The sequence below is a fragment of the Gouania willdenowi genome, chromosome 1 (assembly GCF_900634775.1).
Source record: "Gouania willdenowi chromosome 1, fGouWil2.1, whole genome shotgun sequence".
NCBI classification, from domain to species: Eukaryota; Metazoa; Chordata; class Actinopteri; order Blenniiformes; family Gobiesocidae; genus Gouania; species Gouania willdenowi.
Window position 1 is genome coordinate 2,490,855 of NC_041044.1, and position 27,755 is coordinate 2,518,609.

At 39.2% G+C, this 27,755-nt stretch overlaps 1 protein-coding gene across 1 annotated transcript; it reads right to left on the reverse strand.

The window, feature by feature from the left end:
- Positions 1-916: 916 nt before the first annotated feature.
- Positions 917-27,684, reverse strand: LOC114470260 (deoxycytidylate deaminase-like). Its single transcript, XM_028458338.1, has 6 exons — positions 27,569-27,684; positions 22,265-22,364; positions 19,531-19,666; positions 6,014-6,130; positions 4,333-4,429; positions 917-1,234 (listed from the first exon to the last, which is right to left on the reverse strand). Exons 1-6 carry the CDS (start codon positions 27,601-27,603, stop codon positions 1,162-1,164), a joined length of 558 nt encoding a protein of 185 aa, XP_028314139.1. The 5' UTR covers positions 27,604-27,684; the 3' UTR covers positions 917-1,161.
- Positions 27,685-27,755: the final 71 nt, after the last annotated feature.

Consider the following 27,755-nt stretch of genomic DNA (forward strand, 5'->3'; position numbering starts at 1 on the left):
GGGCATGTCAAGGCTTGCTAAAAGGAGGCGTGTCCAACCTGTACGTAATCTCACCTGTTCTGTATATCATTCTCCAAGATACACCTGCATATTCATATTCAGAAAACTTTATTGATCCCAAAGGGCAAATAATTTGTAGCAATTCTCAGAGCAGCAGAGCAGTCATACATACATACAACACACACAGTGGTCAGTACATTACATTCACAGTCTATGGAGCAGCATCAGAATACCATATACAATAAAATAAATAAAAAATAGAAAACATCAGAATACAATATCACTTCAAACTACACCATTTGAATTTAACAATTTAATCATGGAGGGCAAAAAAAAATTGGAAAACTGATTTGTTTTCCATGTCGAGGGTTAAAACGCCACCCTGAAGGCAACAAGACAAACTGAAAACAGGATGATGGGGCTGAGCCAAGATACATTTGGATTTTTTTAGCACTTGCTCCTCCCACAAAAAATGGAGGTCCCTCATTCTGACCCCAGTGATTTTAAAGCATGTTTTAACAATGCTCTGGAGCTAATTTTTGTCTTTGCATGTAGGTTTTTCATCCTCTACATCTCTCTTTGGTTGGTATGAAGATATTCACTGACCTCTGCCTCCTTTAGCTCATGATATTTCCCTAAGGTGACAGAAGGGAAGTGATGGTTTACAAAGTACTTGTATAAATGTTGCCCAAAAAATGTACATACTGCAGCTTTAAGGAACACTTGTATAACTAATCATCAGAATCAGAAAAAACTTTAATCATCCTCGTAGGACAATTAGAAGGTGAAGAGCGGCATACGAGAAAAGAAAATTAAAATGATAATGGAAATAAAAACAGCACTGGTAAATATAATCATTACCAACAAAATAAACAGCCATTATCATCAGACTGGTTTGAAACAGAAAGACGGACGCTTTAGAATCATTAATGCTTTTATTTTCACAGCATTAAAATCACGGCCACAGTGTGAACCCACACTGACTGGCCAACATCCATCACTTCCTTTGTCAACGTGGACAATGTGACACATCTAAGAATCAAGGGTAATCTACACAAGTGTGAGACTTCTTTAAAAGAGAGAAAAATAGAATAAAAACATCTCATCCACACACATCTGATCAGACGTCATGTGGATCACTGTGGAATGCTGTTCCACTGCTCAGCTCAGCATTCCATAGTGGTTAATAGAATCAAAATCAATGACAATCTTGGTCCTCTTTGGCTTGAACTGCCTGCCAACACAAAGAAAACAGACACCTTAGGGCGTGACAACATTACTGCAGTCGTGTGTCTTTGTCAAACAATTTGCAATTAGGGTTAGTCAGTTTATTACTCATTAAATGTTGCTGAAAAGTAAAACATTTCTCTATGGAGATATTTCTTGATTGTGTGTGAACTGTGATGTTTAGGTTTTTTAGAGGTAACAAGTCTCATGTCCTCATAACAGGACAGACATTCTTTGCTCCTTCCAGGATGTTGTAAATACATGACTTAACGCTGCAGTCAGTACGCTGTCTGGAAATGGACCAACTTGTCCTTGGACTCACAGAGCAGCTGTATTTAATACATCTGAGCACTAGAGCATCTTCTAAAGCAGAGTTTGAGACGTGGGGACGTAAGTGTCAGGGTTCTCGCCAGCGCTGGTGAGCGTAGCGGCCCCCAACGTTGTAATTTTGCTCCCCTAAGGAGTAATGTCACCCCCTACACTATGTGTTCATCCATCCGGATCAGTGCGTGCAACAGGGTCAGTGGGGGAAATGCATAAAGCCCTTCATCTCCCTCCCGAGAGGCAATGGAGGCAGCAAGCTGTGCAACCCGAGCTGGAGTGACGAAGACATTGTCTTCCTCATCGTCCTCTGAAATAAGGAGTTCAGAGGTGGCGTCTTCATCCTCCCCGGAGTCCAGTTCAAGGACACATCAGGTCAAGCTGGGAGACCCAGCTGGTAATGGGAGTGGCCATGGTCTCCATCGGAGTCCCCTCCTCCTCATCCGCTGGGACGGCAACGCCATGTGGGTGAAGGTGATGGTCAAGAGCAGACAGGCTAGCTTGGTGTGCTTGTTGAACAAACCTGGTGTGTGTCTCTGCCCATTATCTTGTTCCCCCATCTGTAGAGTCAGGCTTCGGAGTCTCCAGACACTCAAGTGTAGGCCTCCATCCCTGGCGAGCAGGTGTGCAGGCAGGGAGACACGGTGGTTAGCTAGCTTGCTAACATGTGGCGGCTAGCTGGTGTGCTAGTTGAGGAAGGAAACAACCAGTGCCTGACGGTCGTGATGGACGTCAAGGGCAGTGTTAGGCCGAAGCGGCAACTGGTGCGTTATGTCCAGAAGCTTGATAGCCATTGGTGGGGCATCGAGGTGTGGAGCCGGGCCGTCAACAAGAGTGTTAACGCCCGGGACTCGACAGCCGTGGCAGAATGTTGAGGACCATGCTAGCCGAGTGTGGAGGGCAAGGTAAGCACTGTTCGATTTGGTGTGACCAAAAAAAGCAAAAAGGCATCTAAAAAACTATTATCGCCCGGCGACAGAAGCTATATAACAGGGGTGGCCAATCCTGGTCCTCAAGAGCCACTATCCAGCATGTTTTAGACGTTTCCCTCTTCCAACACACCTGATTGACACCTGCTATATAAGATCCGTCCATAGACAGTTAAGCTAGCTAGTTGAGGACGCGAGATACTGTATGCTCCGAGTGAGAAGAGGTGTTTGAATGATGCAGTGCCCTCTGCCTCCACTACTGATCGTAGGTGGGACTACTTGTGGCGGATGGATACGTTTCACCAGCCAATCAGGATCGGCGTAATGAGATTGCTGCTTCTGAGGGCTGCATCCCATAGTGAAACATTGAACAAAATATTATGAAAGAGAACCTGAAAGCCAATGCAGTGATTCTCAAATTGGTGTAATGTGTTCCCACCACCTGGTCTCCATCAGGACGCTACTGGTAAAACTACCAGTAGTTGACTCTATTAACCCTATTGTTACGGCTGGTGCCTCATGGCCTTTTAGCCTTTCCTCCCTCTCACCAAACAAATCTGATTCACATCAGTAATCAGGAGACGGAGGAGGAGCTTATAAAGGGCTGAGAGGACCAGAAGGAAGGAGGTACATCATCAGACATACAGGGAGAGTTCTTCAGCTCACCACTCGACATCATCTGTAAGTTTGTTATTTTATTTTAGGCTGGGGGTTTCTGGTAGTTCTGTTTTTGGTTTTTATGTAGGTTTAGTGTTTTATAACTTTATGTAGTTTAGAGGGTGGACGCTGGGTCGACGGCCCTGTATAACGACTCAATGTCCTCCCTACTTTTGTTCAGTTTAGCCAGGGCAGGGGTCTGCAACCTTTACTCTCAAAGGAGCCATTTAACCTCATCTCACCCCGAATAAAGTCCTCCTGGAGCCGGAAAAATACCGCCTCAATGTATACAATACAGTGTATTAAATTCTATACAGTTAAAATTATATAGAATAATGTTTGATTTAATTTGATTTGATCAAGTAAATGGCAACTTAAAAACAGTTTAAAATAAAATAAAATGAATTGACAAAAAAATAACAAAACTGTGTCTTGCATTTTCAAATTCTTACGCATTTCAGTTTACATGAACACAATTTATATAAATAATATTTTTTATGTTAATGTATTTAATGTATTAATGCATGATCAAGTGATCAACACATGCTAATTGCTAATTTCTTGCCACACATAAAACATGCATATTTAACCGGCACATTGGTAGTTACAAGAATCTGTTCTCACACAATTAAAATCTCTGTTTTCTTCCAGAATAGTGTTTTTGTTGGTTTAGTTTCTTACCAGGGATTTAAAACTTAAGGTTAACCACAGGGGCAGGAAAGTTGATGGTCTGTAGATGTTGCAGGAGATGAAGTAGGAAGGTGCACAACGTGATTTATTTTTAAGTTAACAAATTGTTATATCATGATTTTATTTGTCATTAATCATTAATAGCCTCTGTAAAAAAATAACTCTTTATTTCAGTATTTTTTTAAAGCTATATGGAGCCATGGCAAAGGACTCAAAGAGCCACATGAGGCTCCAGAGCCAGGGTCTCCAGTCTCTTTTAGTTCGATCTGTTGCTACTTTTACAATTTTGTTAATAAATACATTGATAAACCTTGATTTCTGTGTGGCGTCCTGTTTATGTTGCAGCTCCTCAAGCCTTGGTATTAGATCCTGAAGGGGGTCGTATTGTTTGGTACCATTTTTGGACATTTAATAGTAGTTAAGTCATACAAACAGTTTTAGCACTGGGATCAAACCCCCAACCTCTGGATCAAAAGATGACCCCTCTACCACTTCATCTGTATCTCACCTGTACGGTATTCCTGCCATGCTCAGTAGTCTTCTGGAAGCAGTCATCTCCAGTGTGTCATGATACTTATCAGAGAGATACACAATCTCCTTCAGACCTGAGTATTAATACAAAGAAACATCAATAAACACACTCTAGCTCATAACTGTGGAACAAATGTGTGTAATACAAAAATACAACATTCAAAATGTACAAAAAATGTTTTTGCCAAAATGGACGTTGTGTGTATTTTATGTGTTGATGCATTTATAATATCAGAGTCATGGTTAATCAAAGTATTTTGGATAAGAACAATAGTTTTGATGCTTATAGTGTCTATAGCAGTGTTTCTTAAATGGGGGTACATGTACCCCTAAGGGTACTGAATGGCACTACAGGGAGTACATGAGAGAGAGAAATTTGAAAATTAACAAACAAAAGCATTAAAAATTACTTCCTTCTGAATCCAGCTCAGGAACATAATTGAGAAAATTATTGGTGTGGTCGTACCACATGACTTTTGACTTTACATTTAGGGAAGAGACCTGCTCTGCTTTGTGACAGAAAATATCAGACATGCAAACACCAAAGGCATGAAAAAAGTGACATAAAATACATTGCATGGGGGTCTGAGGGGGATATTATTCTATTTTAACACATTAATTATGTAATCTTAAACACTCTAAAGAGTACAATACGGCAAAATAAACCAATACACCACTGGTTTGTGAAAAACAATTACAATATATATGAAGAATTGTGATGTTAAAGTAAAAGTACCAAACATTTGTATTGTTTTTTGCTTTGTTACTTAACACCAGTAGCTGAGCTGCTGCTTTTATAGTCTTTTTTATCATTTGCTTTGTTTCTTTCCTCTTTTGGTCTGGACAAGCTTTCTTTGTTGATCATGTGACTTTTACCAGCCGTCCTTTCTTTCTCCACTGTTTATACTTTGTTCTCAGTTGCACTGGTGAATAACTGGCCAACACTAAGGGGACATACCTAGGGCACTATAAAAACATTTTATTTTTTTCCAAATTCAGTGTTTCCCACATTTATATTTTAAAATGATGGGTTTTTAAAGAAATATCTGATCCTTTTTTCCAGAAAATGTTGTTTTTCAACTCCTGTGAGGAAACAAAATGAATAATAATAATAATAATAATAATAATAATAATAAAAGAAAGCCATAATTAAACAAAAATGGATGTCAAAATACAAGTGTAATTTACAACCATGTGTAAGCGCCAATTAAAAGGTAGATATACTGTAAGTTATGCTGACATGAATTATTCTGACAGCAAGTTATACTTTTTTGGCAGTTTAGACAGTGTTTGGGGTGGTTTAGGTGTGTTTGAAGTGGCCAGGACGAGAAGGAGAGGGCGTTGCATCTATTGAGTGGTCCCCAGAAACATTTCCCCCCAAAAAACGTCCTTTTCCTCACGATGACGGAGTTTCATCCCAATTCTGTCCATTTCCGTGTTCAACAGTAGATTCTGTTTTCATTGGTCGATTCCGTGATTCCATCCGCGATTCCATTACCGTGGATTTTATAGGGCCCTATATTAGTCATCCCATTATTCAGTTAGAGTGGAAGACATAGGGCTCTACTGACAAGAGTCTGTGTGTTTTTGTGGTCAAGTAAAACCGGTCTAATGCATTCCTGTGACTGAATTCATAATTCCAGGGCGTGGACACCCACCTGCCTGGATGATGAGCTTGGCACACTCGTTGCAGGGGAACAAAGCCACATACATGGTGCAACCCTTCACATCAGCACTGTTCTTGTTCATAATGGCATTCAGCTCTGCATGGCACACTGTGGGAACCATTACACAACATTTGGTTATAGTTTCCTAAAATCAACAAAAAAGTATAAAGACATGCAGGCATTTCATCTCAGTGGAAATGTATAACTGTATAATTTAGGGAAGTAAAGCTGAAGTTGTTTTTTTATATCTTAAACTTAATATTGTCACTAAAACATTAAAACATTAAGCAAATATATCTCTGTTCCTTGTCAATCTTTACTTCATACAAAACTACAGTACGCCAGTTAAGTCAACTATTCATCAGCATGCATGGCTATACTGTGTGTATATATATATATAAACATACAAACACTCGTGGTGCGCGCACACAAAGCTCTGTAAATGGTTCTGTGTCACGAATCGATAATGAAATTTGTTGCAAACTCTTTTAATAGTCGATTTTTATGTTATTCGTTGTTGCAGCCTTAATTACAATTACAAAGTCAATTATCTGAACTCAATCACAATTCAATTATGATTACAACAGCAACAGATTTTTAAAATGATAATTAAGCCATAATTGTAAGTAATTATCAATTACGTGATTACAATTCAGGGTTCTTGGCAGGGCTGTTGAGTGTATTCTATTCTTATAATTGTAATTAGGGCTGTAGTCAACCAAGGAAATGGTTGGTCGACCAAGACTGTGGCACACGTAGCGATTAGTCGACCAAAAAAATAAAAAACTAAACTGAGAATGAATGAACAGGTGCTGATTGACTTTTAAACACAGACTATTTATGATATGAACCTCATTCAAGCTTTGACCAGAACCAGACAAAGCAAAAGTGAAACCTACAGGTCTGACAGACATTAGGTATTTACAAAGTGTGAAGATGTGATTTTATTTTTTTTTCACATCTTCCAAAACTCCATATCCACTTGTTCACAGCAAATGGCACATTGGCCTGTGTCCTGACGCTCGCCACAGGCCCGTCATCCTTTGTGACGTACTTCCACAGGCTCCGCAAAACCTGGAGGCCGAGTCGCACGCGACGGCTTGGCCCCCTTTCATAACTGCTTGCAGTTCTAATTACATTTGTTTTAGTGGTAATCCTGCTCAGACCGTGGCTCAGGTGGTAGCGGGTCGTCTTCTGATTGAGAGGTTGGGGGTTCGATCCCAGTACCTGACTATGTGTCGAAGTGTCCTTGGGCAAGACACTGAACCCTAAGTTGCTCCCAGTGGTCGACTAGCGCCTTGCATGTCAGTCCTGTCCCACTGGTGTGTGAATGTGAGAGTGATTGGGTGAATGAGCTGATATGTAAAGCGCTTTGAGACTGTTTCAGTGGTGATAAAGCTCTATATAAATCAAGTCCATTTACCATTTTATTAATAAACGATGTCAACATCAGATCAGTGCCCCGGGAAACAAACGCACGTCAAACACAGGTGCACAATGTGCCCCGTGGCACCAGAGACAACAGTAGATCTATTTACATATCTGAGGACAGAGCACTGTGTAATGTCAGCTGAAGCACTTTTTCTTTTTTTTTTGCAGCGCAGCACTTACTCACACACAACTGTTGCTGGACATAGAATCATGTTTAGGCATAAAATACATTATATTGATATTTAATCCTGATCACCTATATAAATGCATTGAATTTTTTTTTTTTTTTAACGGTATAGAAACTGATATTATTGCTGGTCGACCAATGAAAATCTTGGTCGACCACGACGGCATCGACCAAACCAGCAAAGTTGGCAGCCCTAATTGTATTATATTGTATTTCATTTAATCTGTTGCTGTCGTTACTGTAATTAAATTGTAATTGGGTTCAAATAATTCACTTTGTAATTGTCATGAAAATCTATCTATAAAGCAAGACAGGTCTGCGTGCGTGTGTGTGTGTGCGTGTGTGTGTGTTGGTGGAGTGAATTTCTCCCTGAATCTGTGTTTGTTTGACCTGAAACCCTATGAACAGCTTCCACATAGCCTGAATGTGTACCTGCGTCATTTTAGACTTAACTGGTGATTTCAAAACATTTATTTTCATGTTTGTTTGATCGCTCGCTGTTTAGACCGGACGGACGGGACCCGGAAGTTATTGGCGGGCAATGGCTGCGGCTGTGTTGAAAGCAAACAGTTTCTCCAAAGATACGACATTATAAACGCTGATATTTTCACCACGTGCTATATAACCAAATGCGCACCTTGGATGTACATGCTGAACGCACACAGAGCTGTTTAGAGAGAGAGTTGCGACTTGTTTGGTGTTGCAACAACCTGTGATGAAGTATGTGCATGTGTGCGACAAAAATATAAAAGTAAAAAAACAAGACTAACACTTATCATGTTCATGTCTCATAGAATTAAAACAGAGAAATCACACACACTATTTTACTTTGCACCCACAAATAAACTCCTTTATAACACAGAGTACAGAGTATGTACACCTCTATGTACATCCAACCTTTAAACACATACTCATTTGTCCATAATTGACAACTCTACTTAAGCTCCTCCCACTAATACATACTTCTGACGGGCACTGTACTAGTTCTATAAAAAATGTAAATGATAATTTAATGCAAAACTGGGAAACCATGTTACAGTTCTATGTACAGTTCTACACATACAGTATGTAGTAGACAATTATTAAAGTACGTTTCATATCAAGCTTTCCCACATTTCACCATTTCAGAAAATATTAAAACCTATATTTTCATTGATTAGGAATCCTAAAAGGTAACAAATAGATAGGAAATTAGTTAGATGATAGATGTTTCATTTATTTGTTTTTTTCGAGCAGGGACAAGAAATCAAAAAACTGAAAAAACAAAAAAATTCTTTGGGGCAGATTCACTAACGTCTGAAATAAAGGGTAGTAAAACAGGTGCGTCCCTAAATCCTTTGGTGGTGATGTTTCTTCACCTGCTGTGGGGAATTCACTAACATTGTGGCACTAATAGGCGGCATATAGACGTGGTTGAGACCGCCCTATTTAAATTAACATTTTGCTATGTCAAAATGACATTTGAAAAAGTTAAATTGAAGGCATGTGGACTTCTGCACAAACATTTAATAATGTAGAAAACTAAATCAACAAAAGTGCTGTTTAATAAACTTTAAAACCTAATGTTAGTTTTTTCCACCTAATTTAATGTGTCTGCTAAATTTGCTCTCATCAGTCCATGGGAAACATCATCCAACAGGTCTGAGCTCCTGAGTAGCGCTGTGTCACACACACTCAGATGTGAACCTTGTTCCATCGCTGCGTAAATTACGCTGCTGATCAGCTGATTCTGGCCTGATGCTCCTTACCATTAACGCGACACAAGAGTTTGAGTCAAAACATGGAGATGAACATAAACATAGGAGCTCACTGGAGCTATGCGTCCATAGAGCTCTGTGTATATCCTCTGCACAGCCAGGTTATTGCTAAAGCTAGGCTAATGCTAAGCTATCGTGAGTGCTAGGCTAATGCTAATACTAGGCTAATGGGAGTGGTAGGCTAACGCTAATGCTAGGTTAATGTTATTGCTAGGCTAAGGACGCGCGCGCACGCACGCACGCACACGCACACGCACACGCGCGCGCGCACACACACACACACACACACACACACACACACACACACACACACACACACACACACACACACACACACACACACACACACACACACACACACACACACACACACACACACACACACACACACACACACACACACACACACACACACACACACACACACACGTTGACAGGCTGGTGTTTATTGCTCAAAACCTGTAGGTTTAAGCCTAATGTTCTTAACTTTTCTTTATACGCAGTAATTGTTTTCAAGGAGTTGCACTTTGTAACAGTGTATTTATACTTAACTGAGACTAAATTTTAGCAAATTATTTGGTAAATTTGAGTATTTAGGCCCAAGCGCAACGAGCTGGCAAAGCGCCTCTTGCTCTCGTAGTGGCTACACTACGAGGGAAGGGGCGGAGCCTATGCAAACGCCAAGTGACCAGGAACCCTTGTCATGTTGTAGGCATGCCCCCGTGCTTTCCGAAAATGTATAGTTCATGGTACTCAAATAAGGGAAAACATTGTTATTGTGCTGGAGTATTATTCTTTATTTCTTTCTTCTTTGTTTCCCGGTGTCGGAACTAACTCACCTACTTTTCACCCACTGAACCAATATGTAGAGTCTCGAAAATTAAATTGCGTGTTTCTCTAATTTCTGGCTATTTCCAAAAATCTGACGCGCCAGCGCCCTTAAGTACACCAAAAATCCATTACGAGATAGGAATTGCCAAAAATTAATCGTATAATCATGAAACTTGACACAGAAGTAGACCATGACAAGACAAATAAAAAATATTATTAGGACCACGCCAAAAGACACACAGGAAGTCTAGAATCTTGAATTGAAAATTGCCATTTTCACTCACGATGTATTTTAACGCATTTCTCCTAGGGCGTTTTACTGATGGCGTTCAAAATTGCTAGAGATCATCTAGAGAAGTGGGACACTGAAACTGATCCAAGGATTTTTGATAACTTTTACAGTGTTTGCAGGGCGGAGCCGTGAATTTTGGGAAAAATGACAAAATATTAAATTTTTTGAAAATGCTCCCATTTTCACATATGAACTCTGATTTGCGTCAAATGTGAATCAGTTGTTAAACACCCAGCCTTAAACCAGCTCAATGTGGGAAACAGACATTGATGCGGTAGCGCCCCCTACAGAGTGAAGACAATTTACTATGGGAAAAAAATAAATAAGAAATGTATGGAGTTTTTCACAAACTTGTTTTGGCTTTCCGATCAAAAAAGTCAATGAGACGCATGCTTTATTTTTTATCGTGTTATTTTGTATCGAGATTCTCTCCATTTTGTGTTTACTACTACTACTACTACTACAACAGCATTGTTCTTGGATGTGTTAGTACAACAACAAAAATCATAAATATGTCTAAGTTTATATCTCAATAGTACTTTACTGTCTAAACAAATCAATAATAATACATTGATAGTATAAAATTCACTGTTATATTATAGCTTTGTATGAACTTGAGGCATATCATCAAATGTGGCACAACAAAAACGGCACGGCAAAGGTGACGCAGATTGCCGTAGGCGTGGCAATTTGGTGAAAGCACAGCGGCAAAGGCGGCGCAGCTTATCGCCGCTTGCGGCTAAATTCATCAATATTCTTGTTTAAAGCATTTTCTTTTGCACTCTGAACTGTTCACATATTGTTTGTTTAAAAGTTGTAAAATAAAAATACAGACGCTTTCCCTAAAACGATAATCGTGATTAATAATTAAAATATTGATCCAAATAATCGTTTCACAACTTAATCCACCTTTAATGTGACCTATAACCTGTACAATGCAATTGAAAAACAAACTGAAACCTTTCATTGAGGTGAAGTAAAAATAAAAAAACAGAGAATGAGGTTCCAAAGTGTGCACACACACTTATAACTGGGGGCGGGGCTGTGTTCAGATTTAACCAATCACATTCAAACTCATGTTAAATTGGAGTCAGCACACACCTCTGATTAACCCCAAATAAAGATCAGTTCTTCTAGTAGCTTTTCCTCAAATTTTTGTAGCCACATCTTCCAGCACAATCCATGGTCCACAGAGAGCTTCCAAAGCATCAGAAGGATCTCATTGTTCAAAGATATCAGTCAGGGGAAGGGTACAAAATAATTTCCAAGGAATTAAATATAACATGGAACACAGTGAAGACAGTCATCATCAAGTGGAGAAAATATGGCACAACAGTGACTTTACCAAGAACAGGACGTCCATCCAAAATTGATGACAAGATGAGAAGAAAAGTGGTCTGCGAGGCTGCCAAGAGGACAACAGCAACATTGAAGGAGCTGCAGGAATTTCTGACAAGTACTGGCTGTGTAGTACATGTGACAACTATCTCCCATCTTCTTCATATGTCTGGGCTATGGGGTAGGGTGGCAAGACGAAAGCCTTATCTACGGTGGCTGGGAAGTGTCAGGTGAATGCATTTAAAGAAATTAACACAAATGCAAAAAGGTCACAACACGAATGCAAAATGGCCACAACGGAAGTGTTTCCGATGGACCGGTATTACAGACGGACACGTTTCTAGCGGATGTTTTTAACCCGCCAGAACAGGGAAGAACAAGAAGAAGACATTGAAACGCGTATGAAAGTAAGTGAAGGTTGATTAGGATACTCTCATATTTTTCATATCAGGCCATCATATCATAATACCGGTCCGTCGGAAACACTTCCACTGTGGAAACACTTCCGTTGTGGCCATTTTGCATTTGTGTTGGTTTCTGTAAATGCATTCACCTGACACTTCCCAGCCACCGTACTTATCTCACCAAGAAAAACATCCATCTGAATGTGCATCATACTGAGATTGTATATGCTTATGCGCACACATAAGCACTACTGTAAAATGAATTTTCCCTAAAAAAATAAAAAATTAATTTGTTTATTTTTGTTTTCAAAGTGGCCCTGCGATGGACTGGCACCCTATCCAGGGTGTACTCCCGCCCAGTGCCCAATGAGAGCCAGAGATTGGCACCAGCTGACCCCACGACCCTGACAAACAGGAATAAGTGGGTCTGAAATTGGATGGATGGATGTTTTCAAAGTGAACGAACAAGTGTTTTATTTGTTTATTGGATTAGGTTAGGATTATAACGTAAGGAGGTAAACTCAGTACGTGACACCGGCTTCATTTTGCAAGAACACATTTGAAGTCTCCCAAACGCATGAGGGAAAATGTGTTATGGTCCGATGAAACCCAGCTTGAACTTTTCGGCCATAATTCCGAAAGGTATCTTTAATAATAATGCATTGGATTTTATATAGCGCTTTATCATAGACACTCAAAGCGCATTACAGAATTAAGGCATTAACCTTTCACTCCACACTTAGTGGTGGTAAGCTACTATTGTAGCCACAGCTGCCCTGGGGCAGACTGATGGAAGTGAGGCTGCCATATTGCACCATCGGCCCCTCCCACCACCACCAACACTCACTCACACACTACATTCATACTTGACAATGTGGGTGAAGTGTCTTACCTAGTTGTTGTCTAGGGACACAATGACAGATACCACTGGAGCGACTGTCCCCAATTGTGGAACCGGGAATTCTCAGTGGTCTCCATCCAACTACTAACAAGGGCCAGGCCTGCTTAGCTTCAGAGATCTAACAAGATCAGCCAATGACAGGCTGGTATGGACACAATTTGGTGCAAAAACAACACTGCTCATCACCAAAAGAACACCATACCTACAGTGAAGCATGGTGGTGGCAGCATCATGCTTTGGGGATGTTTTTCTTCAGCTGGAACTGTGGCCTTAGTCAGGGTGGAGGGAATTATGAACAGTTCCAAATACCAGGCAGTGTTGCCACAAAACCTTCAGGCTTCTGTTAGAAAGCTGAAGAGGAACTTTATCTTTCAACACGACAATGACCCTAAGCACACAGCCACATCAACAAAAGAATGGCTTCACCAGAAACAGATGGAGGTTTTGGAATGGTCCAGCCAGAATCCAGACCTGATCCCATTGAAGATCTGTGGGGTGATCTGAAGAGTGCTGTGCACAGGAGATGCCCTCACAATCTGTCACATTTGGAGCAGTTTTGTAAAGAAGAGAGGAATTGTGCTATAATACATACTATTGCTATACTATATTTCTCATTTCATCAACAAACAAACAATGACAGGCTTCATGATGAACGCTTACCCTCAACAAGATTATCAGTGACATGAGGCCTGTGTCCATGGTCGAAGATGAAGCTTCACTACAATAATCCTCACCAGAGTCGGCGCCAGGCAGTATTAAATGGGGGGGAATTAAGAAAACTGAGGGGGCACAAAAACCCTCCGCTTTTTTGTGAGCGGGTGAGTCCACAACGTCTTTGCAGTAACGGCTATAATGTAAACAAACTTGCTAGTCTGACAGTCAAGGATACATGAGGTTTGTTTATCACATACATATATATTTACTACTGAATAGTACTTTATGACATGTAGTGAAATAGCATTAGGGTGTTCAGCTTTATGTGCACAGTGTGCAGCAGGGGTGAAAGAAAGAAGGTAAATAATAGTAAATGAGCATTTAAGGACAACCTAATGCTATATAAACACAGCCACAAAAACAAAGTTAGCTCGCTAAGCTAACATACCTCTGACCAAGTGGTCGCTACGGATACAGGCATCAGCAGACTCTGCTCCTCCCAACCACAGACGTAGGTTTAAAATCCACTTTTTACAGCGCTGTTCTGTGAGATTTTTAAAATTCTCACTTTTGTGAACGACAATCTTCGGTACTCTATAAAATCTATTTTCTTTTTCTAGGTTAGAACGATTGGAGCATCCATAAAATACACAAAACATGGGCATTTTGATTGATTCTCAAGCTTCACTTCCTACCCTTTGTCTGATTTTAGTGCTCTCGCTTTGTCGCGATGCAGCAATGTGAGTGACGTCACATGAATCAACAGAGCAGGCCATAGACATATACACATTCTATTGGCTGATCCAAACAACAGCTCTAGGATACGTTCAATAGCACAAATGTAAAACAATTACACCACAGTATATTATATCTATGCAGCAGACTCCCGACCGCTGTCAGTGAATGGACACAGTAGTTCAGCTGGGGGGGCACTGCCCGTGAATGTCCCCTATGACGCCAACACTGATCCTCACCTTTAATCCAGGTCACACTCTTCCCTCAACGAATTTTACAAAGCTCATGAAGAGAAAATATGAAATGTCTTCAAAGGAAATGATGACAGCATTTAACGCAAACAAACTCTCTCACTGCTGATATATGGACACGTGGAGCTAATGAAGTCTACCTTAGGTTGACCTGACACTACATTCACAATAGGACGAATAAAGAGACTGAAATTCAAAATGTGTTTTTTTTAATTCGATTCATCGATTAATTTATTGACTGATTATTCCATTATTAAAAGAATTGTTAGTTGCAGATTTAATTTTAAGTTTGAGTTTATGTTTCAGTCTAACAAAAAAATATTCAAAAATAAAACTAGAATAAATTTAAAAATATATAACAAGACTGAAACAGGCAGAAGCAAAAATGCTAATATGGTCAACATATTATAACATTCAAGTTCCCTTTTCCAATAACTCACACAAAAGACATGCAAGCATTCAATAAGTACATTTGAGTTGGCTTTTTTCAAATAATGAAAAAAAAAAAAAAAAGATTATATATATATATATATATATATATATACACACACATACTTTCTTTTATATACAACATTTAACAAAAAACACAAACATATTCCGACAGCTTCACATAACTCTGAAATATATTGTGACATTTTCTTTTTATAAATTAAATTATTCCACAATTTAACCCCTAGAACAGACACATCTTCATTTTAGTTCTAATATTGCTTTTGGTCAAATAAACAAATTGATCTCTTAGGCTGTATTTGCTGCTCTGTAGATACTAGTACTTATTTTTTCTTTGAACATTATCTGTTATGTTATAATAAACAATATCTTTAAATTTCATAAGTTTTGATTGAACAAATAATGGATGTGTGGACTTTTATCTTTAAAAATGATATTAAAAGGACAAAGTCAGGTTTTCTGTCTGTGGAGTGAGAGACTAAAGATAGAAGAAAGGACAAATCAATCAAACCACAGCTCCCTCTACAGGCTGCATCTGGAATCACCACACATTAGAAAGCATCACTATCATTTAGTGTGTGTGTGTGTGTGTGTGTGTGCTTGTTTCTGTTTCTGTGTGTTTTTCCATGCGCGTGTTTGTGTGTCTGCTTGTTTTTGTGTGTTTGTGTGTGTCCTTGTATGTTTCCATGTTTCAATGCGGGTCCGTTTCTGAATGTCTGCTTGTTTCTCTGTCTGTTCTGCGTTTATGTGTGTGTGCATGTTTTTGTGCTTGTAAACTGTCAGTGTGTTTCTGTGTGTGTTTGCTTGTTTTTGTGTCTGTGTGTTCCTATGTCAGTGTGTGTCTGTGTGTGTTTTTGTGCGTCTGTGCTTGTTTGTGTGTGTTAATTTGTGTGTCTTTGCGTGTTTCTGTTTTTCTATGTTTGCTTGTGTGTGTGTGTGTGTGTGTGTGTCTCTCTACAGTGGAGTTCCTGATTTCTTACTTTTTTGCATGTTTTCCACACTTAAATGTTTCAGATCATCAAACAAATATAAATAAAATTAGTCAAAGATAACACAAGTAAACACAAAATTCTGTTTTCAGTTTTATTAATGAAGAAGAAAAAAATCCAAAGCTAAATGGCTCTGTGTGAAAGTGTTTGTCCCCTAAACCTAATAACTGGTTGGGTCATCCATAGCAGTAACTACTGCAGTCAAGCGTTTGCGATAACTTACAATGAGTTTTTTTTTTTTTTTTTTTTTTTAACAGGTGCTGATTATATAATTAGAATATCATAAAAAGTAGATTTATTTCAGTAATTCCATTCAAAAAGTGAAACTTGTATATTATATTCATTCATTACACACAGACTGATATATTTCAAATGTTTATTTATTTTAATGTTGATTAAAACTGACAACTAATGAAAATCCCATCTCATAAAATTAGAATATTACTTAAGACCGATACAAAAAAAGATTTCTAGAAATGTTGGCCAACTGAAAAGTATGAAGATGAAAAGTATGATCATGCACTCAATACTTAATCGAGGCTCCTTTTGCCTGAATTACTGCAGCAGTGGGCGTGGCATGGAGTGGATCAGTCTGTGGCACTGCTCAGGTGTTATGAGAGCCCAGGTTGCTCTGAGAGTGACCTTCAGCTCTTCTGCATTGTTGGGTCTGGTGTCTCACATCTACCTCTTCACAATACCTCATAGATGTTCTATGTGGTTAAGGTCAGGTGAGTTTGCTGAACAATCAAGAACATGGATACCATGGTCCTTGAACCAGGTACTGGTAGCTTTGGCACTGCGTGCAGGTGTTAGGTCCTGTTGGAAAATGAAATCTGCATCTCCATAAAGTTAGTCAGCAGCAGGAAGCATGAAGTGCTCTAAAACTTCCTGGTAGACGGTTGCGTTGACCTTGGACCTCAGGAAACACAGTGGACCAACACCAGCACATGACATGGCACCCCAAACCATCACTGACTGTGGAAACTTTACACTCCACCTCAAGCAACTTGTATTCTGTTCCTCTCCTCTCTTCCTCCAGACTCTGGGACCTTGATTTCCAAAGGACTAAATGTACTTTCATCAGAGAACATCACTTTGGACCACTCAGCAGCAGTCCAGTCCTTCTTGTCTTTAGCCCAGACGAGACGCTTCTGACGCTGTCTCTGGTTCAAGAGTGGCTAAACACCAGGAATGCTACAGCTGAAACCATGTCTTACATACGTCTGTACGTGGTGGTTCTTGAAGCACTGACACCAGCTACAGTCACTCTTTGTGAATCTCCTCCACATTTTTAAATGATTGTTTCACAATCCTCTCCAGGGGGCGTGGTTATCACTATTGCTTGTAGACTTTTTTCTACCACATCTTCTCCTTCCCTTCACCTCTCTATTAATGTGTTTGAACACAGAGCTCTGTGAACAACCAGCCTCTTTAGCCATGACCTTTTTTGTCTGGTCCTCCTTGTTGACGGTGTCAATGGTCGTCTTTTGGACAACTGTCAGGTCAGCAGTTTTCTCCATGATTGTGTAGACCTACAGAACTAGACTGGAGACCATTTAAAGGTCTTTGCAGGTGCACCAGGTATCTTGAATCGCTCCACAATATTCTAATTTTCTGAGATATTCAATTTGAGGTTTTCATTAGTTTTCAGTAATAATCATCAACATTAGAATAAATAAGCACTTGAAATATATCAGTCTGTGTGTAATGAATGTATACATTATACAAGTTTCACTTTTTGAATGGAATTACTGAAATAAATCAACTTTTTCATGATATTCTAATTATAGGACCAGCACCTGTATATGCTTCTGTGAGTCTATGTGTGATTATTTCTTTGTGTGTGTTTGTATGTTTCTCTGTGTGCGTTTCTGTGTCAGTGTGTGTTTCTCTGTGTGTGTTCATTTCTGTGTCTTTGCATGTTTCTATTTTTCTGTGTGCATGTGTGTTCCTCTCTACAGTGGTGTTCCTGATTTCTTACTTGTTTGCATGTTTTACACACTTAAATGTTTCAGATCAAAGAAATTTAAACATTAGTCAAAGATAACACAAGTAAACACAAAACGCAGTTTTTAAATGAATAAATGAGGAAGAAAAAAATCCAAAGCTACATGGCCCTGTGTAAAAAAGTGTTTGCCCCCTAAACCTAATAACTGGTGGGCCATCCTTAGCAGTAACTACTGCAGTCAAGCGTTTGCGATAACCTACAATGAGTTTTTACAACGCTGTAGAAGAATTTTGGTCCACTCATCTTTGCAGAATTGTTGGAGCATGAACCACCTTTTTAAGGTCATGACACAGCATTTCAATAAGATTGAGGTCAGGACTTTGACGAGGCCACTCAGAGGTGGACTTGCTGGTGTGTTTTGGACCATTGTCCTGCTGTAGAACCTACGTTGGCTTCAGTTTGAGGTCATGAACAGATGGCTGGACATTCTCCTTCAGGATTTTTTGGTAGACAACAGAATTCATGCTTCCATTTATCACAGCAAGTCTTCCAGATTCTGAAACAGCCCCAGACCATCACACTGCCACCACCATATTTTACTGTTGGTATGATGTTCTTTTTCTGAAATGCCAGATGTAATGGGACACAGACCTTCCAAAATTTTTAACTTTTGTCTCGTCAGTTCACAGAATATTTTCCCAAAAGTCTTGAGGATCATCAAGATGTTTTCTGGTAAAAATGAGACGAGTCTTAATGTTCTTTTAGCCGAGCAGTGGTTTTGGTCTTAGAACTCTGCCATTCAGGCCATGTTTGCCCAGTTTCTTTCTTATGGTGGAGTCATGAACACTGACCTTAACTGAGGCAAGTGATGCATGCAGCACTTCAGATGTTGTTGTGAGGTCTTTTGTCGCTTCTTGGATGAGTCGTCGCTGAGCTCTTGGGGTAATTTTGGTTAATTGTGTGGCTACACAAATTCAACTCAGGTGTGATCATCAACCACAGTTATATTTTAACAGGAGCGGGGGGGTGGGGGGGCAAACACTTCACACAGGGCCATGTTGCTTTGCATTCTTTTCCCCTCCTGAATAAAACCCTTCATTTAAAAATTGCGTTTTGTGTTTCATTGTGTCATCTTTGACTAATGTTTAAATTGGTTTGATCTGAAACATTTAAGAGTGGAAAACATGCAGAAAATAAGAAAACAGAAAGGGGAAAAATACTTTTTCCCACTGTATGTGCGTGTTTATGATGTGTGTATTTCTCAGTGTGTTTCACTGTGAGAGTGTGTGTGTGTGTGTGTGTGTAACGTGCTCAGTGGAGTGTGTGTCCATGCTTCCTACCGTAGGGATACTTGGTGTTCAGTCGACTGTCAGCAGAGCGACTCCATGGCAACAAGTCGTCATCACAACCATTGGGCATCCCATTGTAACCGATGCCAACTATTTTATTCTCCTGGTTCACGATACACGCCCCGACCTACAGGAAGAGAACGACTCAGGTTTCACAACAACAACACAATACCCAACTACACAACTAATCTCTATTGATTAACAGCACGTTATCACAGCAGGGTCACATGATCAACATTCAGCATTAGAATAATATTGACCAATCAGAGCATTAAAGGGGAGGTATTATGTAAAAAGTGATATAAATCCCTTTAGCCTCATTCAGAGGTACAGAGTTGAAAAAGTTCTGTTTCCTCCCTTCCTTGTTATTCTACATTTTGTAAAAAGTAGGGTTGTGCACCGAGAACCGGTTCCAAATAGGAACGGTTCATAACATCCGGTTCCAGAACTGTTACGAAGATGTCTGCATTTCGATTCCTAAATGCCCGCACTAATTTGTTTTCACGGCTTGCTCTGTTTGTTTACGTGGGGTTTGTATAAGATGCGTTCAGAACGCGCCTGCAGTTTGTGTGAGAGTGTGTGCGTGTGTGTGTGGCTACGGATTCAGTTTGGACCGCGGAGCGGAAGAGCGATGGGAACGGATCACCGGTAAAAAAGCCCAGTAAAACCCTGAAAACAATCACCAGGAATAAAAAGTTGCTCCCCGGTAACGATAGTAGCTCTAACAACAGGTAAAATGATAAACTGGTGAAATTACAGCCTGTGAATGCAGTACGGAGACGCATTTACTTCGCCTCCGGGTCCTAGTGCTAGCCGCCCGGTGAAGCCTGTTCCGTTTACCGTGTTTACCAAGATCCATGTGTGTTTAATAAGTCCGTGTGTGTCCGTCTGAAAGTCTGCATGTTTATGCCTCTGTCCATCCACTCTTTTCATTATATCCATGTCTTTTAAGGCTCTCATTAAATAGTGTCAGCTGTAGTCCGGGCCGCCGCCATCTTGGATTATGTCGTCACCAGAGCGTCAGTGGACGCCCAAACTGCACAACTTTTTCTGCTGCTTGTGTCTGCAAGCAACGAGAGTCACTGCTCGGCGGCACAGACCCATTTACTTTACACCAATCAGCTGTTGAGCACTCCGTGCTAATGCTACACCAGCCTATGTAGTGAGACCCGACATCCCTCGTGAACTGAGGATGTGTCACAAGGGGATGTTTATGGATTTGTGGCTGACAGCGCGAACACCGGACTCAGTTGTGGAATTGGACGGCTTGCAACTTTTACGCGGCGAGAGGACGGTCCTAGACCGAGGGCCTCCTGTGTTAAAGTTTAAGTGGCGACCAATTTAACTGGCGACCGACTTCCCTTAGCATAGCTAGTGGTCGCAGCAAAGGCAGATGTGTTAGAGGACCAGGGTGCTAAGCTGCCCATGTCGATGCCGGGTAGCTTTTATCTACGTTGTACAATTGTTTAAAGTGTTAATATGTGATTGTATTTGCAGCTGTGTGTGCGGACGCGTCACGTGCATAACACCAGTGCAAAGTGAACTCACAGCGGGTGTTGTAAACAGGAAGTGTTTCGTACTTCTTCAACCCTGTGTGTTTTTATTAAGTTTTTACAAAATCTACAGTCTGTATAAAATGATGAAACGATAAAACAATGAACACGTATATGATTTGTGTCATACAAATAAATACACACGAGTCGCTTCCAGTCGGTCGCCAGTTAACATGGTCACTACTTAAACTATAACACCTGCTCTGCAGACATGAACTCCTTGGACGACTGATAGCGGTAAGCGGAATGGGGGGGGGGTTGGTCTCGCTTTGTTTGTGAATGATAGATGGTGTAATCCTGAGTACATCTCTATCAAGGTGCATTTTTGTAGTAAGGATATTGATGAGTGTGTCCCTGTGGAGGAAGAGGAGGTAGAGAATGTTCAGCCGCTGAAAGGATGAAGGTCCACCTTCACATCACGAAACAGTTTTCTAACTCAAAATCAAAATAACCTTAAATATCCATGTGTTTTACTGTAATGTGCAGTTTTTTTGACTGAAAACAATAACAAGAGTGTGTGCATAGCTTCAATATAATCACTAGTGATCAGCTATTGTGTGTGGAGTCATAGTCTACAGACACGCCCACTCATGAATATGCATAAGTAGGCCGCAAATCAGCCTGTTTTTCGAGTTGGTCAGAAAGTGACTTTTCAGAGGCTAAAATTCCAGAAAACAGGCGAGTTTGAGAAAATAAACCTCAAATACTATGTTGTTGGGCTTCTTAGAACAAATGGATATGATGGTGAAAAGTAACAGAATATACTGGACCTTTAACACAGGAAACAACAAAGGGTTTGTGTGTGTTTTTGGTCAGTGTTTCTCAAATGGGGGTATGCGTATACCCTAGGGGTGTTCCATCTAAGGTACCTCATGATTAGATTAAGATTCAGGGTGCTACAATTTGATTAACCAATGATTAATAGGATATTAACAATTATCACTATTTTAGATGAAAATCTAAAACACAAAAATCTGAGAAACACTGAAATAAAAAAAACAAAAAAGCAAATAAATGAATTACTGTATATCTATTAACCATGAAGTACTAATGTTGATCATGTGACTCTCAGATCATAAAAGCACGTTTTAGTGATAAAAGTTGTTGCGTTCACAGTGAAAAGAGGATGGTGATGGTGAGATAATAAATAAAAATAAATAGTGCAAACACACTTGTGAGCTGGGGTCTTTGCTCCTTTGTGCTGACAGGAACGCTACGGCCATGAAATACTCTGGCCACTCCAGGTAATCTTCTCTTTTCTTAGTGGTGTTGCTGTAGACACGGAAACACAACAAAACATCACAATGTAACACAATGCAGTGACGTACAACTGACATTAACATTCAATAACAGTGTGAGGATATTACTGACAATGGAAAGCACAAAAACATTCACAAATACTGTATATCCACAATTTTCACGTGTTTTTTCAGGTTTTACGTTTTAACGTGTTTTAGATTATCACGTGGATTTTTTTTTGTAGCTTTTCACGTGGTTTTCAAATTTGTTTGCTTTTTTTTTTTAATTATTTTCAGATGTGTTTTTTTTTTTTTTTTTTTTTTTTGCCATGGCTATTCATACGGGAACGCCCCTCATAGGTGACGTGATAGATGCACCATGTGACCTTAAGTACCATCAGTTTTATTTTAGCTCATATTTATTTTTAGCTACCCCTCTAACCCTTTTATTTTACCCCTAACCCTAATCCAGAAATAACCCTAAAATGTTCATTTTTGTCATATATGTATTTTTAACCGTAACCCTAAAATAATTATAATTAGTTGTAGAATATTACAAACTAAAGTAGAGAAAACTATACTTTATGATAACACCTATTAGATTTTACAATCAAATGTTTCCTACAAGTTATATCTATAAGAAGTATGTCATCTATTGTTAAACTGGAGAGTGTATTAATCCTTGGTGATTTTAATCTACATGTTGATAATTCGTCCTGTCCTATGACAGCTGAGCTGATGTCTCTAATGGACTCTTTTCACTTTGTGCAACATGTGTCAGGTCCAACACACACTAAAGGTCATACTTTAGATTTGGTCTTTTCTTTTGGTTTAATGATTGACCATCTAGGTCAGGGGTCACCAACGCGGTGCCCGCGGGCACCAGGTCGCCCGTAAGGACCAGATGAGTCGCCCGCTGGCCTGTTCTAAAAATAGCTCAAATAGCAGCACTTACCAGTGAGCTTTTATATATATAGATTTATTTATTTAGCTATTCTTGTTTAAATTACACTTACATGTAACTTAGAAATGACAATACATATATATAAACACTTAAAATGTAAAGTGTTTTTTGTGTTTAATACATACTTGCCAACCCTCCCGATTTTCTCCTGATTTCTGCCCGACATTGTCCGGGCGGACCATCCTTCACTGAGCGTCGTTTCCAGCCGGACAATAATAACGATTACACCGCATAAGAAGAGGAAGAAGACTCTTCTTCCTCTTCTTATGCGGTGTAATTATATTATTGTAATAATAATATTGTTGTAATAATAATAACGATTACACCGCATAAGAAGAGGTTTAATCGTTATTATTGTCCGGCCGGAAACGACGCTCAGTGAAGGATGGTCCGCCCGGACAATGTCAGTGAGGAAATCGGGAGAAAATCAAATCCAACCATGTGTAGGGAAGTGTTTCTGTTATGGTTATAGCCGTTGCTGTATAGGCTATGTTTAATTTTCCTTTTGTTGATTATTTTTATTTCAAGCATACATTGCATAGATTGATGGATAATTTATGCAATGTATGCCTTTTTTGTTTAATTTTATGTTATTTATTTTATTTATTCTACTACTACCACCATTTACCATTTGCACGTGTCCTGTGGAATTTGTTCTTTACTTTATATGTGTTTTTCAAATAAAAGAACACTGTGAAATTGAATTATTTCATTTTCTCTTTAAAAAGCAAACTACCCCCCCCCCCCCCCCACTTACAAATAAGCGACCTTTGCTGTATCATATTTAATCTGTCAATAAAACTGGTACAGACTACTTCTAATGTGAAAAAGTGGAGACGCATTCTTAATGAAGCAGCAATCAGTGGATTTTCTGCCTCTTTCGATCCAACTACATTTGCTAGTTGTGATGATGTTGACACTTTTATGACAAACTTCAATAGCCATTGTCTGTCTGTTTTGGACACAGTAGCACCAGCTAAAAATACTCCAGGCTCTAATAAGAAACCTTGTCCGTGGATGAATGAAGCTATTTTTAGCTTTAGGAGAAGCTGCCTAAAAAGTGGAACGGATGTGGAAAACCACTAAACTAGAGGTGCACAGACTCTATTTAAAAGAAAAGATAATGGAGCTAAATGAATTAATAAAGCATGCCCGCTCTGCTTATTTTACTAATCTTGTTTTGCAAAATAACAGAAACCCCAAGGTTTTGTTCAATACTATTGAAAATCTTTTAAACGTTTTTGATGTTGTTGGTCCTTGGGTGGTAAAATTGATAAACCTCTCACTTTTATCTGGCTCGGTCCCCTACTTTTTTAAACATGCGATAATAAAACCCATTCTTAAAAAACCTAATCTTGATCCGGGGGAGCCTATAAACTACCGGCCCATATCTAAGCTTCCCTTCATGTCTAAAATCATGGAGAAAATGGTTGCTAAGCAGCTAACCTCATACATGGAACAGCATGATATTTATGATGAATATCAATCTGGTTTTAGAGCAATCCACTCCACTGAAACTGCTCTTCTGAAAGTTTCTAGTGACGTGATGATGGCCACTGACTCTGGTCGTTACACAGTTTTAGTTTTACTTGATCTGATGCTGCCTTTGATACAGTAGATCACAGTATACTGGTTGATCGACTCAAATCTGAGATGGGGTTTTCTGGTACTGTTCTCCAATGGTTTACCTCTTACATTAATGGAAGAACCTTTAATGTTGCTATTAACGATGTTATGTCCAATATGTCCAACCTGTCATGTGGAGTAGCCCATGGCTCTGTTCTGGGGCCTGTTTTGTTTTTATTGTATCTGATGCCTCTTGGTCGGTTGATCCGAGGTTTTAAAAATGTGTCTTATAATTTTTATGCTGATGATATAAAGTTGTACTGCTCCTTTAATGACTCAGAGTTTCACATTTTATCAGAGTTCTTTAAATTGTATATCCTGTATCAAAAACTGGTTGTCATCAAATTATCTCCAGATAAATTCAAACAAAACAGAAACTCTGATCATTGCTCCCGATAAAAACATCCTCTCATTAAAAACTCTCTTGGTGATCTGGGCTCATCTGTTAAAACCAGCCTCACATCACCCCATTCTTGCTACTCTGCACTGGCTTCCAGTTAAGTTTCGCATAGAATATAAAATATTAGTTCTCACGTTCCGAGCATTACATGGTCAGGCCCCTAAATATATCTCAGACTTGTTGTGCCCCTACTCATCCTTTGGTCTTCAGGTCAGGGTCTCCTAAAGACCCAAAAACTCAATTTAAAACCAGAGGAGACCTGGCATTCCAGGCTGTAGCTCCCAGACTCTGGAATAACCTGCACCAGTCTCTCAGGGAGCTCAACTGTGTGGTCACTTTTAAAGACTTCACTTTACAGAAAAGCTTTTAGTTACTGGATTTTAATTTTTATTTGTCCTTTAATGTTGCTGTTCTTATGATATTTATGCACTCTTGTTTTATTATTCTATTGTGTTGCACTTGTACTTCTACCACAACTCTGTACAGAACTTTGTGATTTTATCTGCAAAAAGCGCTTTATAAATAAACTACTTACTTACTTACAGATACGTTGTTTTTTCTCAAATCTAGTTCCTACAGCTAATATTTGTACTGATGTAAACAGACACCAACATACAGTATCTATGCAGATATGATGATGATGATGTGTAATGTTTTAGTGATACAAAGTGTCTTCTGCTAAATGTCAAGATGATTTCTGTAATTCAAATGAATAAAGACCTCAGATGTGACTCAGAATGTAAAACAATTAAAAGAATAATGAAAACTTCAAATCATATTTTTGACTTAACACAGCTGGTTTCTCTCTGTTCTCAACTGCAGAGACAAACTGGACGGCGTTTACACTGTAAATGAGATTAATACAAATATGATTCTTAAATTTCTTGTACAAATCATGTGATGTAATGACCACGGCTGAGATAGTTGTGTTTCAAAACCATGTTTAGAACATAGTGCACGCCATCTGGTGGCTGAAGAAAGAAGACACTACAGAGAGCAGTGAAAAAACCTGCTTACATTGTTACTAAGTGCTGAAAGTTATGCCTTATGCCATGTGGGAGGATCCAGAGATAATAACTGGATAAAACCCGTGGGAACCAGAGTTCTGGACTCTTCTGCTGGGAATATTCACATTGTAAGATACCCAACAGACGTCCAATAGTCAGCCAATAGGGATGTAAGGATTAATCGTAAGGCAGTTAAAAATCGATTCATAGGCATCACGGTTCAAATCGATTTTCTGAAAATTGAATCGCAGTACTTTTTTTATATATATTTATCTTTATCTTGTTTAAAAGTGTTGGCGGCGGGCGAAATCTGCTACTACTTTCTTTATGGCCGCTTTTTACTCTTAAACATGTTCATATATGATTCCTAACCCCATAGCACCGAAAGAATATCTGTAAGAGTCACGTTTTTCTATTAGCTCCGTCTGCTAGTGCGTAGCATCTCTTCTTTACTGCAAGAATTTCTGCATGCCAACTGACCACTGGGTTACCAGTGCCCTCTGCTGGTCCAAACAAATATCTGACATAAATACAGTAAAATTTGTGTTTTTTTTTAAAAAGTCCAATTGTTAAGACACAAAAAACATTTTCAGTTGTACTTTTAAAAAGAAAAAGAACTATTATGCAGCTATGCATTGTTTACTACAGAACCAGAATTTAAATTAATAGGCTTCTTCTTCATTTGTATTATTCCTTTATTTATTTCATTCAAGATTTATTTTTTGTTAAACTGCATTGTTTTGAATAGTTTATCAAGGGAATCTTTTGACAATGAAAAATAGTATTTTCCCCAAAAAAATAAAGGAATATTTTTCAGTCATTTGTGTATAGTCCCATTTTGTAAAATACTGTAAATCGTGAGAGAATCGTATAGAGAGTTGAGTGAATCGTTACAGCCCTAATAATCAATAGACAGCCAATAGATAATCAATAGATAGCTAATAGATAATCAATAGACAGCCAATAGATAATCAATAGCCAATATAAGGCCACAGCTGCGTCAATGATAAGTATTCCGTTTTCCTGCATTTGATAAATAAATAATTGATTATTGGTTCTATAAAACTTTGTTAAATCTGTTTATATCTCAGGATGAACACTAGCAGCTGTTATCTGTTCAATCAATAACAAGACTTTAGCTATAAAGTAGCTCAGTTTCATAAAGGTTATTAAATCCTGGATTAAACAAACCAGAGTTAACAACATTCCAGTCCAGTGTCGGTTAAATGTAGAATATTTACCCGTTTAGTAGATCTGGCTGCTGCTGTTCAGCCATCACGGTGTGTGTGTGTGTGTGGGTGTTAATCACAGCCAGCACGGACTAACAACACGCGCTCTGCAGGAAGCAGGAAGTAAGTTTTCCCGCGCTAGCACATGTTGAACCCAGAGTGTTGTCTGACAGGCTAACCCACCTGACACACTTAAACC